Below are 17,585 nucleotides of genomic sequence, written 5' to 3'. Positions count from 1 at the left end.
TGGCAAATGGGCAAGTTCAAAATGAAAGTACTTACTAAATTCAAACCTAAGATACAAATAAGTAAAAAATTAGGGGGTTTGAGTGGATATCAAGACTAGTGTTTATTGATGGACTTTTAAAAGACTAATTTATGGCTATGAATAATTAGAGTATTATCAATTAAAATAGGTCTTGGGACTATGATTTCCTAGGTGCAAGTTATTATGGGAACATGATTATTCAGTGCAAATTCTAGTCGTTGATGATGTGGTAGATTAGGTTTAAAGTCATTGAGTCTAGTTCTTCAACAAAACCTCAAATATGTCACTCATTGACTCTTTAGAGTACCTAATGATTGTGTAAATTAAAACCACCCAATACCTTAATTAGGAACCCCTATGTCTAGGATGGTACCCAAGGGATAGTCAACCTCATAATCTTATGTCTAAGATAGTGAAAATTATAAAAATAAACCCAATAATTATATAATATTGCCCTATTCCCACATTCCCTTTTCAAGGATGATGAGGGTTCCTAAAGTTCACATAAACCCCTCTCTCAAGGATGGTTTGGGCTTTCAAGAGCTTGAGGTTTTCACCCACAAACCCATTTTGGGTGTTTAGGGCTTTCACCCATAAATCCCAAGCAATTTACTCAAGCAATAGTAGAACCCAACACCGATACATTAGCATATACACAAATAAATCACAACCCACACATAAATGCACCCTATTCTAGCATAATACCAAGAGGAAGAACTAGCTACACATAAGAGTAATAAGCAAAATATACCCAATAATCTCCATTGGTTAGATTTATGAAAGGCTAAGTGAATGTTACTTCAAACTTTGAACGTCAAAAAATCTTCAATTAGAATTAGCTAATCCTTCATTTGGAAGCTACTCCAATGTATTCTTTACCCAAAATTAATACAATAAATGTCCTCTAAAAATGGGAGCTAAGGAGTATACAAAGTTCCAAAAATTGGGAAATTGATTCAATAATTTCCAAATAGATAGGGTTTTGAGTCTAGATGAGGACATTTAGGATCAGCTGTGTGCATTTATGTTTCTACCCTTGGGCTATATTTTCTGCTAGGCCGCAATCATGGGATCTTTTTTGCATTTGCAACTACTGCGAACGTGATCTCAGCCACGCAATCGCGGTATGTTTGACCTTCTTGACTGACCGCGATCGCGGTAACTGAGGCTATGTCTGCTCCAGGTCTTCAAGCTGCACTTTTTTTCTTCTCTTAAACTTTTTTAACTCGTATCCATACCTTTTCATTTCATCATCTTTGTTCCGACAAAATGTAGATATTAGTGCACTTAATCATAAATATTTCCCATTTATTCATTAGAAACATGGTAATATACAGAAATATTGGGTGCAAATGAGTGGTAAATTCACCACTCATCAGTTATCTCGGATGATCTTGATCCCAAGGATATGAGGCGCTTCTTCCTAATCTTTTATATCAAAACGTGAGGACAATGACATTTTAATTGAATTCAACATGCTCACATTATATCCCATGAGAAAGATGTCATCTATGTATAGAATAAAAAATACTACTTTTTCTTCATCCCATTTTTTATAAACGCATGACTTATTTTTATATTGATCAAAACCAAAAGTCTAAATCGAATTGTCAAAACAATATTCCATACTCTAGATGCTTGTTTCAAACCATAAATAGATTTCTTAAGTTTACAATATTGATGTTCATTACTACTTTCCATGAAAGTTTCTGGTTGTGCCATTAAATGCACTCATCAATACTTTCATTAAGGAAAGACGTCTTGACATCCATTTTCCAAATATCATAATCATTATGGTCAGCAATTGATAAGAGAATTTAATGGATTTAAGCATAGCTACCAGTAAAAAATTTCCTCATAGTCAATTCTTTTTATCGAGTAAACCCTTTTGCAATAAGTCTAGCCTTAAAAGTTTGCACTTTTACATCTACACCACTCTTTTTATTATAGATCCATCTACAACCAATGAGTTTTACTTCCACAGGTAGTTCTATAAGTTCTCAGACTTGATTAGAGTACATAGACTGCATTTCAGATTTTATAACAGCAATCTATATTTTAGCATCTTTATCATGTAGTCCTTCAGCGTAATTAAGTGATTCTGTATTAGGATCCTCGAGGATTCTATAGTATGATTCTCCCAAGAGTACAAATCGTAAATGTTTTCTAATAATTCTCCATTATGATGATTAGTTACTACAGGATCTGCTACATTTGGAACTAAATTTTAAACACTCTGAATGTCTTCCTGCACAATGACAGGTTGCTCGACATTACCCTGAATATTTTCCTCCATTATTACAGGTTGCTCGATGTTATACACTACCAGAAATAGGGTTTATGGCAATGGAATTTTTTGCGACGGTTGCAAATTCGTCACTATAGATATTCTATTGCAACGCTTTTAACCGTTGCAAAAAATAATAGTTCTATTAGCACTATAACTGTTGCTATTGAAAATAAACTATTGCAATTGGTGTATATATATATATCAATGCTTTTTAAACATGTCGCCATAGAAGCATCTATGGAACACTTAATGGGAAAAAATCATCTAATGCATCACTTATTTTTAATTCCCTCCACAATATTTCACACAATATCGCCAAAAACACAATATTTTTCTCTCTCTTTCTTTCTTATGAAAGTATGAAAATGCTATTTCTTTCTCTTTCTATTTCTCGTAAAAAACCCTTTTTATATTTTATCGATCTATTGCATATGTGTAGATTACTAGCTTAGGATAGTACATTTCTGGGTGATAAACCTTAATTAACGCAGGGAAGTCAGCACCGATATAGTTTCTCTCCGTTTATTTCACCATTTTTTCTCAGATATATTAATCTATTGTATTTTGAATTCTTGAGTCATAATTGATTTGTACCAAAAGCACAAATTTTTCCACCCACCAACACTCAAAAACCCCCTACAAACAAAAGGTACTATTCACTCTTTGCTACTTTGTTTTTTCAAGAATGTACCTTTCACTTTTTTTAACTCAATTCTTGTTTTTAGTTCTATTGGATCTTTGTATTTGCTTACTTATTATAAAATTTTATGATGTGGGGTTTCTATTTTTTTGCTTCTTAAAAGTGGGATTTAGTTACCGTTTATTCCTTGTTTGGTTAGTTCTTGAATTATCAGTTGAATTTACAGTATCAAGATTCTTGATTGTTGAAAATCGTCCTATGGAGTGTGTTGAAAGTTGGTTGATTCTTGAAAAGTTTGTTGAATTTACAGTTTTCTTATGTCTTATAGGTTTTTATAAATTGACAATCCCAACTTTTGCTTTTTGGAAGTGAGATTTGGTTACCTTTTAGTACTGTTTGGTTGTAGAAAATGTTACTTCTAAAATTTGGGGGTAAAATTGTCATAAAAGTGTCTCAGATAACCCATTTCTCAGACAATCAGTAATCGTTTTGAGGGAAAATTAAAATTTGGGTTAAAATTAGAAATTAGGGATTGAAGAAATCAAAGCTCATTAGTTCTCATATTTTGTTCATTCCTTGCTCTTTTGATTTTCTTTGTTGGTCATGGACTTTAAACCTCTACTTCACTTGGTTAGTTTATACGCCTCTCCCATTAAGCTACTCTTTTTGTGTTTATGGGGTTTTATTATTTTTTATTTTTGTGTTTATTTCACTATTGAAAATTGTTGGGGTTTTATTGCTTTACATTTTTGGATTCATTTCACTATTGAAAATTCTATCTGTTATGTACATACTTGGTTAAATTGGTCAATCACAGTGTTTTAGTAAAAATTTAGCTAGGGTTGATAAGTTTCTTTTGTTAACTGCATACTTTGATTATAATATGTATTCAATTATTTGTCAGTCTTGGGACTGCTTTGGACTTTCTTCTTGAGCCGAGGATTTATTAGAAACAACCTCTCTACCTTTGAGGTAAAGATACAGTTTGCATACACTCTACCCTCCCGAAACTCCACCAAACCTGTTGTTTACACCATTTTAAGAAGAATACATAATAAAATCACACTTAGTCTAAATTCACTGAATAAGGCTCAAGGTTCAAAAAGATGTATATATTTAAATCTAATGTGTGCCTTGTTATCCCTGAATTTGGAATGTGTCAAACAGTGCACCATTAGACATTGAGTATTTGTTGGTTGTCAAAATAAAATTCCCTGTCACAACCTAAGTTGTGTGGAATCTTCACTTTTGATGTGTTCTTAGGTCGGATTCTCCAAAAATACACTACTTTTGGAGAATTTTACACACACTGGTTGACATTTTTGAAGATTCCGAGCAATATGGGTTACAACAAAACTCAGACAGGGGAAAATCCAGGTAGGTGATGTATATATAATAGATGTTGAATCTACTTTGACTTGTTCATGTTTTCACTTCATTTTTAACCTCCTTTGTGAAAATTTTGGCTTTGACACTGGTTCCAGTGATTTAAGTTTTGTAGATTCGATCTACTCCAAAGCTTTGGAATCATGGTTTGTTAGGCCTCATTTTTTTTCATTATTAGGTATGTTGTATATTCTTGGGTAGATTCATATTTATGAGTGCTGATAGAGCTGCTTTGTTGTTGAAGGTGGTTGAAGTTTCCACTTCCAAGACAAGTAAGCATGGTCATGCTAAATTCCACTTTATGGTGATTGACATCTTCACTAGAAAGAAGGTTGATGATACTGTTCCCTCTTCTCACAATTGTGATGTAAGTAATTGAATCTAGCTGGTGATGTGTGAGTAGATGCTAATATATTTGAGGCTTTTAACTGAGAATAATTGCAAAGTCTTAAGAAATTTTTGTTGTTTTGGATTGTTTTCTCTTTGATATTGCAATAAAAGTGAAGATGCAAGAGAACCAGCAATAATGGAAGTAAAAGAGTTGATTTCTGAGCAAGTAGAGACGGAAGTATAGCTGACGACTTGTCTAATAAGTCGTCAGCCTTGTGATAAGCTATTAGAGTTGCTGTCAGCCTTAGACAAAGAATGGGATTTAGTTGGAAGAAGTGACAATGACCTTTGATAAGCCGTTAGATCTGTGATAAGCCGTCAGGCTCATCATTAGGCTTAGGTAGGGAATGAGACTTGAAGTGAAGAAGCGACGACAATTCTAAAAAGTCATCAACTTTGTGATAAGTTATAAGAATCAACGTCAGTTATAGACAGTGTGAGGTAGTGGGAGAAAAAGTGTGATGACATTCCCTAATAAGCCATCAGGTATCTGATAAACCATCAGGAATGCCGTTATCCCAAGGCAGAAATCATGAAAGTCGAAGAGGACCTAACAATAATACTGATAAGTCATCAGACTCCTCATAAGCCATCAAAGTGTCATCATCAGCCTAAGGTAGAAATCATCAAACTTGGAGAAGAAGCTGACGACATTTCTGATAAGTCCTCAGACTCCTGATAAAGCATCACACTTTATCGTTACTTGTGCAAGAAAAGATCTGTAATTTGTGATTTGTTTCCATAATTAGGATGAAGTATTTAAGGAATAATTTAGGGTTTTTTTGAGCATCTTGAACTTCACATTTTCATCAAGTTTTCTCTCTAGTTTTCTCTGCAACATTATAGTTTAATTTTGGAGAAATTATTATTAATTTTTTTGGGATTTTCAACTGTGATTTAGAAGGAGAAACACTTGTTGATATTCATCATTCTATAAGTTATCATATATCAAACTATGAATACAATTGGTGTTGTTTCTTTCTATGTTATGAGTAGCTAAATTTCCTTAACCCGAGTTGTAGGATCTATGGGTTTGGGTTTGTAACGTAACTAAGTGTTGAAGATTATAACGGTGGTAGAAATTCTTGTTAATTTATTTATTTTATATTTTGACTATTGGTTTCAAACAATAGGCCTTGCTTACTAATGATTTGCTTAAGATAACAAATCAACCCTAGTAAGAACCGAATTATCAATAAGGACTTAAAAGCATCAAACTTTCATTTAATAATTAATGTTGTAACAAGATTAATTAACTTGAGATAACATCCTGTTAGGAAATATAAATTCCCTAAGTTCGAAAGAATTAGGTGGTTAAATATCTAAATAGGTTGAGAAATATTTAGACATAACTTTGATAAGGATAGTATGTTGTTCCTTCCTACCACAAGAATCTTGAACCGTTACTAGCGTCTATCAAATCCTAACAACCATAGTGAACACAACTCTAGTTTTCCTTATCATATTGATTTCAAACACTGAAGTGAGAAGTAATTATTTGCTGCCTTTCCAAAAACTTCCATTCACAGAAAATTGGTAACTATCAGTTGATTAACCCGCAGATAACTCAAATTCAAACCATATTTCCTGTGGGATTCGACCCCAACCTAGTTGGGTTATATATTGACAACGATCACTTACATTCTCATAAGATAGGTGTAGTTTGGGCGTTATCAAAAATGGCGCCATTACCGAGGAATACAGTTGTAAATTGAAGTTTGTGTCCATTAATTGACCATTAGTCAAGTTTCCTAGTTTTATGTTTATTTGTCGTTTTTGTTTTCCGCAAGAATTTTGTGGTGTATGCTAAGAACTAGAAATTCTGGAGAACCATTTTATTACTATTTAATCTGGAACCACAACTAATCGGTAGAATGGCAAACTAGCAGGAGGCTGAAAGGTTAGCAGGCTTAGCTAGAGCTCAGGTGCATGTGCAGAATGGCGGTTAACAAGTACGGCATATAAATCCATAGGATGAAGACTTAGGAGAAAAGGAGTTGCTAAACCCTGGTAACCCAAGGCGTGCAAAGCAAATTGCTGCACCGGTACAGCGTAATACTAACTGTCCATTCTGAGAAAGGCAAGATCACCAGCCGGTCTAATATAACCTCAATGATGATGATGATTGAATGGATGGAGCAGGTGCAATGGGTGCAATTATTCCTCCACCATTAGCTCCTAGGGAAAAATTTAAGATTACAAGTACTATGATTCAACTCCTTTATCTGAAGAGGTTGTTTGGTGGCCTTCTTGGGGATGATCCAAACTTGTATCGGGTGAACTTTGTCACCATTTATAAATATTTTAATAACCCAGGAGTGGGTCAGAATGCTATCCATTTGAGATTGTTTCCATTGTCTCTATCTGGGGAGACAACATTATGGCTTAATGAGTTGATACCTAATTCTATAACCAACTGGAGGCAGTTGAAAGGAGATTTCCTAGAAAGGTTCTTTCCATCTTATAGGAGGGTACAGTTAAGGTATGAGATCAGTAACTTTAGATAGCTCCCAACTGAAGCCTTGCATAAAACCTGGGAGAGATTCAAAAAGAAGCTGATGCAGTATCTAAACAACAACATAACAGACATACACTTGATGGAGACTTTGTACAGGGCTCTTAACTCTGTGACAAAATCGATTGTAGATAATGTTGTTGGCGGTTTGTTTGTTGATCTTACATTCCCAGAGGCTTTAGAAATGCTAGAGAGAATGACCAAACAGAGTCGAGCATAGCATATTAGAGACTTTGTGGTAGCAAGACCCACTATTTCTATTGGTATGACTATAAAACAACGCAGAAGAGACAAGGAGCGTGATAAAGACATGGCTCACCTAAAAACGTAGATTGACTTGCTAACCAAGCATTTACTATCAGGTAAAACTGAAAAAGTAAAGGTTGTGGGATTGCAGGGCAAGTGTAGTCCGACTCAGAAGAAGAAGAGGCAAACTAAGTAAATAATCTGGGGGGTTTCTGAGGCAATAGCCAAGGAAATCAAGGTCAGACTTATTATGACAAGGCTGGATATAAGAACCAAGAGCAAGGAAATTGGAGGAGTAATAATAATAAAAGTAGGTTATATGTCCCTCCTAGAAATCGTGAGGCTGCTACAACAAGTTCTAAAAAGATGTCCATAGAGGAAATGATGGCTAAATTATTAAAGGGAGTGAAGGCTACCAACTCAGGGGTGACTACCTTGAAGACTGATCTGTTCTCTATGAGTCAGTTGGTAAACTCGCACTTCACTTCGATCAAACAGTTGGAATAGCAAATGAGCTAACTCTCCGTAATACTGAACCAGAGGAAGAGTGGAACGTTACCTAGTGATACGGTTTAGAATCCATAGAATGATGTCTCATGTATGGCGATTACCACCAAAAGTGGTAAGATATTACCTGGCCCTTCTGTGGGCAAAGGTGGAGTTAAAGATATGATTGAAGTAGATAGTGAGCTTGAAAAAGATAATCCAGTGGAGTCTAAAAAGCTGGATGAAATTGATATCCTTTCTAATCATCAGCAGGTTGATGAGTTGGAAAAAAGGAAAGAGAAGAAAAAGGAAGTAGTGGTGAAAACTCTCCTAAGACCACCACCTTCCTTTTCTCAAAGATTGAAGAAGAAGGTTGACGACATGAAATTTAGTAAATTCATGGCAATGTTGAAGTAGTTAACAATAAATGTGCCTTTGGTGGAGGAACTCAAGCAAATACCAGGGTATGCTAAATTCATGAAGGACCTTACGACGAAGAAAAGAGCGGTGAGCTACAAACTGAAGAATAATCTCTATTATTGTAGGGCTATTTCTATGAGGTCCTTGGTACAAAGAAGGCAGACCCAGGAGTATTCATTATTCCTTGTACGATTGGGTTTCTGGAATTTGCTAAGGCCTTATGTGATCTGAGAGTGAGCATTAATCTGATACTGCTGGCTGTATATAAAAAGTTGGGTTTGGGAAATCCCACACCCACCAACATACGACTCATGATGGCAGATAGGTCGGTAAAATGACCTGTTGGTATTTTGTATGATATGTTGGTAAAGGTATCTAGCTTTATATTTTCTATAGATTTCATCATTCTGGATTGCAAGGTGGACTTTGAGGTGCCCATAATCTTGACTCGACCTTTTATCGCAATCGAAAGTATGTTGATTGATTTGCAAGCTAATAAACTCTTATTTAGGATGAATGATGAGGTGGTGCAATTTAATGTGTGCCAATCAATGAAGCAGTATAAATAAATGAGTATGTTCTCAATTGTTGATGTATACTATGAGGATGAGTAGGAGGTATCAATAGAGGAGAAACTTATTATAGAGCCTTTAGCTATAGTTCTAATGCATTTTGATCGTGAAGACATTAAGGAGTATGAAGAGACTATTTGTGCTTTGTCGGGAATGGGTTCATACTCTTATGCTCCTAAAAAGCTAGATATTGATCTTAATAATCAACCAATACCACCGGCTAAGCCATCCATCGAAGAGCCACCGGTGTTGGAATTGAAAAAACTGGCAGGGCATTTAAGGTATGTGTTTTGGGGCAACAGAAACACGCTACCCATTATTATTATAGCTGATTTGGGTGAGCAGCAGGTAGAAGCACTTCTTTTGGTACTTCAGAGGTACAAATGAGCAATAGGATGAACTATCGCAGATATTATTGCCATTCCCCCTAGCATCTGCATGCATAAAATACAACTTGAGGAAGATTGTACTCCAACCATTGAGCACCAGCGCCGTCTTAACCCACCAATGCAAGAGGTAGTTAACAAGGAAATTATTAAGTGGTTGGATGCAGGAGTGGTTTACCCTATTTCTGACAGTAAATAGGTAAGCCCAGTTTAATCCGTGCCCAAAAAAGAGGGCATAACTGTTGTTGCAAATGAAAGGAATGAGTTGATTCCACTCAAGCCTGTGACTGGGTGAAGAGTTTTCATGGACTACCACAAACTAAACTCATGGACTTTGAAAGACCACTTTCAATGCCCTTTATGGACCAAATGCTTGATCGATTGGCCGGAAGGGGGTGGTATTGCTTCTTGGATGGTTATTCTGGATATAACCAAATCTGTATTGCTCCTGAAGATCAGGAGAAGATGAATTTCACATGCCCATATGGCACCTTTGAATTTAATAGGATGTCATTTTGGTTATACAATGCACCCGCTACTTTCCGATGGTGCATATGTCTATTTTCTTAGATATGGTGGAGGACACCTTAGAGGTGTTTATGGATGATTTATCTGTGATAGAAGATTTGTTTGAACTATGTTTGGCAAACCTGAGTATGGCCTTGCAACGATGTGTTGAATTTAATTTGGTGCTTAATTGGCAGAAATACCATTTTATGGTAAAGAAGGGCATCATTCTCGGGTACAAAATTTTAGCAAAAGGGATAGAGCTTGATCGAGCCAAGGTTGAAGTTATTGAGAAACTACCACCTCCCATTTCAGTGAAGAGAGTGTATAGTTTTCTTAGGCATGCTGGCTTTTACTAGAGGTTTATAAGAGACTTCTCAAAGGTTACAAATCCACTTTGCAAACTTTTGGAGAAAGAAGTGAAGTTCTCCTTCGATAATGATTGCTTGAAGGCATTTGAATGCCTTAAAAAGAAGCTGGTCGAGGCACCTATTATTGTTGCACCAGACTGGTTAAAATCGTTTGAGATCATGTTTGATGCAAGTGGTGTTGCCCTTGGATCTGTATTGGGAAAAAAGGACAAACTATTTCATCCAATATATTATGCTAGCATAGCACTGAATCAAGTGCAAAAGAACTATAATGTCATTGAATAGGAACTCCTGGATGTAGTGTATACTTTTGAGAAATTAAGGTCTTACCTGCTTGGGACCAAGGTGGTGGTCCACACTGGTCAATGAAATAGTATACACTACATTGGAAGTAGTGTATACACTACATTAAATAGTATACTATTTAATAGTATACACTACATTAAATAGTATACTATTTAATAGTTCCTATCCTGGATGTAGTGTATACTATTTAACAGTGTATACTATTTCATTTGATGGCTAAGAAGGATGCAAAACTAAGGCTGATTAGGTGGGTATTACTGCTATAAGAATTTGACTTTAAAGTCCAAGATAAGAAGGGTTGCGAAAACCAAGTTACGAATCATCTGTTTAGAATAGAAGGTGAGCAGGCAGTTAGTGATGAAATGGAGATAAATGATGCATTTCCTGATGAGGATATCTTGGCTGCTGCTATGGAGAAAATGCCTTGGAATGCTGATTTTGTAAATTATGTTGTGGGTGAAGTCATTCTAGAAAATCTTTTTTTCATAAAAGAAAGAAATTCCTTCATGATGTAACACACTACTTCTTGGATAATCCGTATCTTTTTCGGCGATATGCTGACAATATTATAAGGAGATATGTGCCAGAAGTAGATGTATTGTGTATATTGTAAGAATGTCATGCTTCCCTAGTTGGAGGTCACCATGCAGGTGACCGAACGGCTGGAAAGGTGTTGCAAAGTGGATACTATTGGCCAACATTGTTCAAGGATGCTCAGAAGTTTGTGCTGAAGTGCGACCAATGTCAGAGGCAAGGGTCAATCTCCAAAATACATGAGATGCCTTTGACTAAGATTCTTGAAGTGGACTTGTTTGACGTCTGGGGCATTGATTTCATGGGTCCTTTTGTAAGCTCGTATGGGATGAAGTATATTCTAGTTACTATTGATTATGTCTCAAAATGGGTCAAAGCTATTGCCTTGTCTAATAATGAAGGAAAGAGGGTTGTTGCTTTTCTTAAGAAAAATATTTTCTCTCGTTTTAGAGTACTACGTACTATTATAAGCGATGGAGAATCTTATTTTTGCAACAAAGTGTTTCAAGATGCCTTAGCAAAATATGGGGTAAAATATCATAGAGTAGCCACTCCATATCACCCACAAACTAGTGGAAAAGTGGAGGTGTCAAATCTAGATATTAAAGCCATTCTAGCCAATACGGTGAATGCTAGTCGGCAAGACTGGTCTCGAAAGCTCGATGATGTCTTGTGGGCATATCGAACTTCTTTCAAGACACCCATTGGCATGTCACCATTCCAGTTAGTCAATGGTAAAGCATTCCACTTACCAATAGAGCTGGAGCCCAAGGCTTTATGAGAACTCAAAAGGTTAAATTTGAATTGGAAGGAGACAACAGAGCTAAGATTGGGGCAACTGAATAAGATGGATGAATTTTGTCTTGGGGCATATGAAAAAGTAGACCTATACAAATAAAATAAGAAGAAGTATCATGATTGGAGGATCGAGAAACGAGATTTCCAAAAAGGTGACTTGGTGCTTCTGTTCAATTCCAGATTCAAACTGTTCCCAGGTAATCTTAAATCCAAGTGGTCAATCCCATTTAGCGTTAGTCAAGTCTACTCATCTGGAGTAGTAGAACTTGAAAATGAATACGGCAGTATCTTCAAGGTTAATGGGCAATGAGTCAAACTTTATATCGATCCAAAAGACTTGATGAAAAGTATTTCTACTATCTGTCTCGATAAAGTCTGAAGTAATCGAGATACCTGAGTCATGTCGCAGCGTTAAATCAGGCACTACATGGGAGGCAACCCATGATCCTCGTTCTTGTTCTACTCCAGGTATACCCTAAGCCTTAGTTCAGTTTTTCTTTAATTTTAAGTTTAGGGTGTAGGGTGAGTTGTTGTTGTAATATTTTGTAGTTGACTAGGAGAAATACAAGTACCTAAGGCAGTTAACAAGGTTTTATTATTTTGTGAACACCTCTCAAATGGTCTGATTGTTTAACTATGTGATTTATATCTAATTGTGAACACTATGCATCTTGTTATGGTATTAGTTCTAGTGACTTAATAATCATTGCTAAAAAATTGTATGAACTGGATAAGTAGTAACTTGTGATACACTTGCGTTCCATGTGCATGTGAGATATTACTTAGTTCCCTTTGTATGTTGAATCCAAAACTTGCCCGGTTAGTCTTACCTAGGTTAAAGGATAGGGGTTAGGAAGGATCATAGGCCGTTTTGATATTAGCCCACTTTTAGCCTAAATGACCTTCCCTGTATACATAATATCCCTTGATCCCTATTTTGAGATTGAATAGCCTATTTCTTTTTATGATACCTATCACCATCCCATTTACATCATAATGAACCTATTTTGGCCCTGGTCCTCCTTGGATACTGTGCACCTTGACTTAGGCAAATGGCCTAAGTTGAGGGTGGCTATCATAGGGGTGCGTGATGTAAAATGAGTATGGATAAAGGTAGAATAAAATAAAAGAATAAAAAGCTGGGTGCGGTGGAAAAAAGAAAAGAAAAGTTGTGAAAAAAAAGTTATTTTAGAAAAGACCGCACCCATCCTGAATATGTGTGATCAAGAAAAGAGAAGAATAGAAAAAGGTTAATAAGTGAGACCCCAGAAGCTAGTGTAGTGTCAAGGAAGCTTAGTCACTTTAAATATCATCGAGTATCATACCAGCCCCTAGCCTACATTACAAGCCAAAGAGAAGACCTATAGTGATCCTAGCTGATCTTTCTGAAAATCTTGGTAATTAAAATAAGGGCAAGCCTATTTTATTTGGCATACATTGATTGGAACTTCATTCTGAAAGTGAGCGTCTTTTGATTGGCCCCATGTTTACATATGTGATGTCTGATATAAGTGAAGTGGGTCTTCTTTGTAGTGAGGGTACACTGGTTACGTTGCTAGTTGCTAACTTATTTGGATAGTGTAATCTTGGTACATGTATGGTTGTTGTTACTAAATTGATGCCATATCTTGATTTTTGTGTGTCGCATTGCTGTTCTTCAATAATATGCATAGTCGTTTTTGTAAATTAATTGACCTTACAGATGGTGAAGATGTTTTGAGATAATATGGATGGTTGACTGCTGAGTGTACTCTGTATCCTCTTGGTTGTGTTTTAGTTACTGAGGACAAGCAATTGTTTAAGTTGAGGGTGTTGATGAATGAGTTGATGCACATTTGAGGCTTTTAACTGAGAATAATTGTAAAGTCTTAAGCAACTTTTGTCGTTTTTGATTGTTTTCTCTTTGATATTAAAGTAAAAGTCAAGATGCAAGAGAACCAGCAATAATGGAAGTACAAGAGTTGGCTTCTAAGAAAGTAGAGAGGCAAGTATAGTTGATGACTTGTCTGATAAGTCATCATTCTTGTGATAAGCTATCAAAGTTGCCATCAGCCTTAGACAGAGAATGGGATTCAATTGGAAGAAGTGACGACGACCTGTGATAAGCCGTCAGATGTGTGATAAGCCATCAGGCTCGTTGTTAGTCTTAGGCAGGGAATGGGACTTGAAGTGAAGAAGCGATAATAATTCTGATAAGCCGTCAACTTTGTGATAAGTTATAAGAATTAACATCAGCTGTAGACAGTGTGAGGTAGTCAGAGCTGAAGTATGACGACATTCCCTGATAAGCCATCAGGTGTCTGATAAGCCATTAGGAAAATACCATCATCCCAAGGCAGAAATCATAAAAGTGGAAGAGGACATGATGATGATTCTAATAATTCATCGGACTCCTTATAAGCCGTCAGAGTGTCATCGTCAGTCTAAGGCAGAAATCATCATACATGGAGAAGAAGTTGACGACATTTCTGATAAGTCGTCAGACTCCTTATAAAGCGTCACACTTCATCGTCACCTATGCGAGAAAAGATCTGTAATCTGTGATTTGTTTCCATAATTAGGCTGACGTATTTAAGGCATAATTTAGGGTTTTTCTGAGCATCTTGAACTTCACATTTTTATCAAGTTTTCTCTCTAGTTTTCTCTGCAACATTACAGTTTACTTTTGGAGAAATTATTATTACTTTTTTGGGGATTTTCTACTGTGATTTAGAATGAGAAACACTTGTTGATATTCATCATTCTGTAAGTTATCATTAATTGAACTATGAATACAATTGGCGTTGTTTCTTTCTACGTTATGAGTAACTAAATTCCCTTAACCCGATTTTTGGGATCTATGGGTTTGGGTTTATAACGTAACCAAGTGTTCAAGATTCTAACGATAGTAGAAATTTCTTGCTAATTCCATTATTTTATATTCTGACTACTGGTTGCAAATAATAGGCCTTGCTTACTGGTGATTTGCTTGAGATAAGAAATCAACCCTAATAAGAAGCAAATTATCAAGAAGAACTTGGAAGCATCAAACTTTCATTTAATAATTAATGTTGTAACAAGATTAATTAACTTGAGATAACATTGTGTTATGAAATATAAATTCCCTAAGTTTGAAAGAATTAGGTGGTTAAATATCTAAATAGGTTGAGAAACATTTAGACATAACTTCGACAAGGATAGTCTGTTGTTCCTACCTACCACAAGAATCTTGAACCGTTACTAACGTCTGTCAAATCCCAACACCCATAGTGAACATAGCTCTGGTTTCCCTTATTATATTGATTTCAAACACTGAATTGAGAAGTAATTATTTGCTACCTTTCCAAAAAAACCCATTCACAAGAAATTGGTAACTATCAGTTGATTAACCCGCAGATAATTCAAATTCACACCATATTCCCTGTGGATTCTACCCCAACCTAGTTGGGTTATATATTGACAATAATTGATTATATTCTCATAAGAGAGGTGTAGTTTGAGCGGTATCAGCTGGTTATACCATTTTTTGTTGCTGCTTTCGTCATGTTCATTTACTTAATAATTACTAACCACCATATTCTCTGTTTTACGTTACAGGTTCCTTATGTGAATAGAACTTACTATCAGCTTAATGATATATCTGAGGATGGGTTTGTACGTATTTTCTTTACTCAATTTGTTACTTGTATATTGGATCTCCTTGTTGAAGGCTATCTCACTTATAATATTGTCTTAGGTGAGTCTGTTGACTGAAAATGGTAACACTAAGGACGACTTGATGCTCCCAACTAATGATACTCTTCTGGCTCAGGTAAGTACCAGCACGAGATCAAATTTGGACACCATTTTTACTTTGCTACCTCTTTTATGTTCGTGAACTCATAAATTAAAAGTTAAATGATACTTGGACACATGACATAATGAAAGAAGGAGTAACATTCCCTAGTGAGGGCTATTTGTTTGTACTAACTATAGATTTAGATTCCATAAGGCATTAGCTTTTTTATTCCAAGATCATAAAATATTTGCTTGTTTTTTTCATTTCTCGGAAGACAATTCCTTTAAATTGAAGATTAGTATTTTTACCATAAATTTGTGTATTTCTCACTCTTAAAACTATTTTCTAACTAATGAGCACAGGTCAAAGATTGTTTTTTGAGGGGAAGGACCTGGTTCTATCTGTGATGTCTGCCATAGGGGAGGAGCAGATCTATGGTATCAAGGATATTGGTCCCAAGTAGCTGAAGGTGGTAGTGGTGTTATGTTATAGAGTTCCAAAAAAATGATGTAGTATGTACAAACTCCTACTCCGTGTAGTTTAAGTTCTTACGACTGGTAACTGGTGATTGTTATTTACTAGTCAAGTCAGATTATTGTTCCTTTCATTACACATAACATCTAATACTAATTTGTTTTGTCCCACATAACTTAATTGATCTAGCTGGATTTGAGAGCTCTAAAATTAAAACTACTAGGTTACGAAGAAAAGAAGGATCATACATAAACAAAAGTCTCCTGACTCTTAGAACTGTAAGTACTTACACAATAATCTGCTAGTGTGGCAGTCATGGCTTTAGCATCACAAACATAATTCCTAGATGAACATAAATGTGGGTAGTGAGGCAGTACAGAGTTACTAAATACTATTGAGGTATTACAGGGCCGTGAAGAATAAATTATTCTATGCATAAATGTGGTGGCCACAGTCTAAAGAACAATATGTTCTTGGGTGATGTATTGTTCACGAACTCTTGAAGTTTCATATCCAGTTGATCTAATTTATACAGTATCTTTCATTTGTCTTAAGATATCTATGTTAGCTATTGTGCAATGTGTGTGGATTCCTCAAAATTGGAAATTTGGCAAAAAGGATCTTGATTTAGCAACGGTTCTTATGTAAAAATAAAGGACGAATTACGGTGCAATGAACTTTCTTTTTCACCAAACTAGTTGGTTAATTAACTTAGTCATTTAGCGATTTTTGTGATTTTTAACACTTAAAATTATACTCTACGCTAAAAGTACTGATTACCTTTTACTTTTGAGCTACATCCGAACCTACCTCTGTAAAAATTAGGACATCCTTTTTCCTACGGACACATCCTTGGTAGCAGGGGACTTGTTTTGTTATACTATTTGATCAAAGCAAATCTGATCTGCTAATTGCAATTTGCTTCTATACTGATAGGAAGAAAGAGATTAGCTACTACTTTTTTCATGTGTAAAAAAAGTACTAGTAGCAATTTGATTGGAAAGAGAAAAAATAGCCACGGCCCCATTGTCATCCCTATCAGAATCAGTGATTTTAATGTATTATTTTTTTGTTCATTGATATAAAGTTAGGAATTAGTTTTGTGGTTGTGTGTAGGACTGGGAACTAATGAGAAGTCAGTAATATCGGTGTTGGGCGACAGAAATACAAGCTAGAAGAAGAAGATCAGAGAAACCTACCACCAACTTTACAAAAAGTCCCTTATCGATGACATTTATTCTGACTTATCTGGTGATTTCAACGCAAAATCCCTTTTATTACTTTCCTAGTTATTTTTTTCTCTTTGGTAATTGACTCACTATTTTATAGCATTAGCTCATTAGGAGTTACTCCCTACAAGTCACTTTTCGTGTTTAGCTTTTCTCTTCTTTCGATTCTCATTTCTAGTATTATTTTGAGGTTAAATCCGGAGTGTTGTGAAAATTTGATGTATGTTTTCATTATTCCTAAAGTAGAATAGTTCTTT

General features: G+C 35.6%; 1 protein-coding gene across 1 annotated transcript; it reads left to right on the top strand.

Moving 5' to 3' along the window:
- The first annotated feature begins 2,276 nt into the window (after positions 1 to 2,276).
- On the top strand, positions 2,277 to 16,138 carry LOC107871838 (eukaryotic translation initiation factor 5A-5-like). The gene is made up of 6 exons (XM_016718714.1): positions 2,277 to 2,283; positions 3,166 to 3,225; positions 4,592 to 4,704; positions 15,445 to 15,501; positions 15,584 to 15,662; positions 15,988 to 16,138. Exons 1-6 carry the CDS (start codon positions 2,277 to 2,279, stop codon positions 16,086 to 16,088), a joined length of 417 nt encoding a protein of 138 aa, XP_016574200.1. The 3' UTR covers positions 16,089 to 16,138.
- The last annotated feature ends 1,447 nt before the right edge of the window (positions 16,139 to 17,585 follow it).

The sequence above is a fragment of the Capsicum annuum genome, chromosome 5 (genome assembly GCF_002878395.1).
Source record: "Capsicum annuum cultivar UCD-10X-F1 chromosome 5, UCD10Xv1.1, whole genome shotgun sequence".
Lineage (NCBI taxonomy): Eukaryota > Viridiplantae > Streptophyta > Magnoliopsida > Solanales > Solanaceae > Capsicum > Capsicum annuum.
This window is presented reverse-complemented; position numbering and strand designations above follow the sequence as displayed.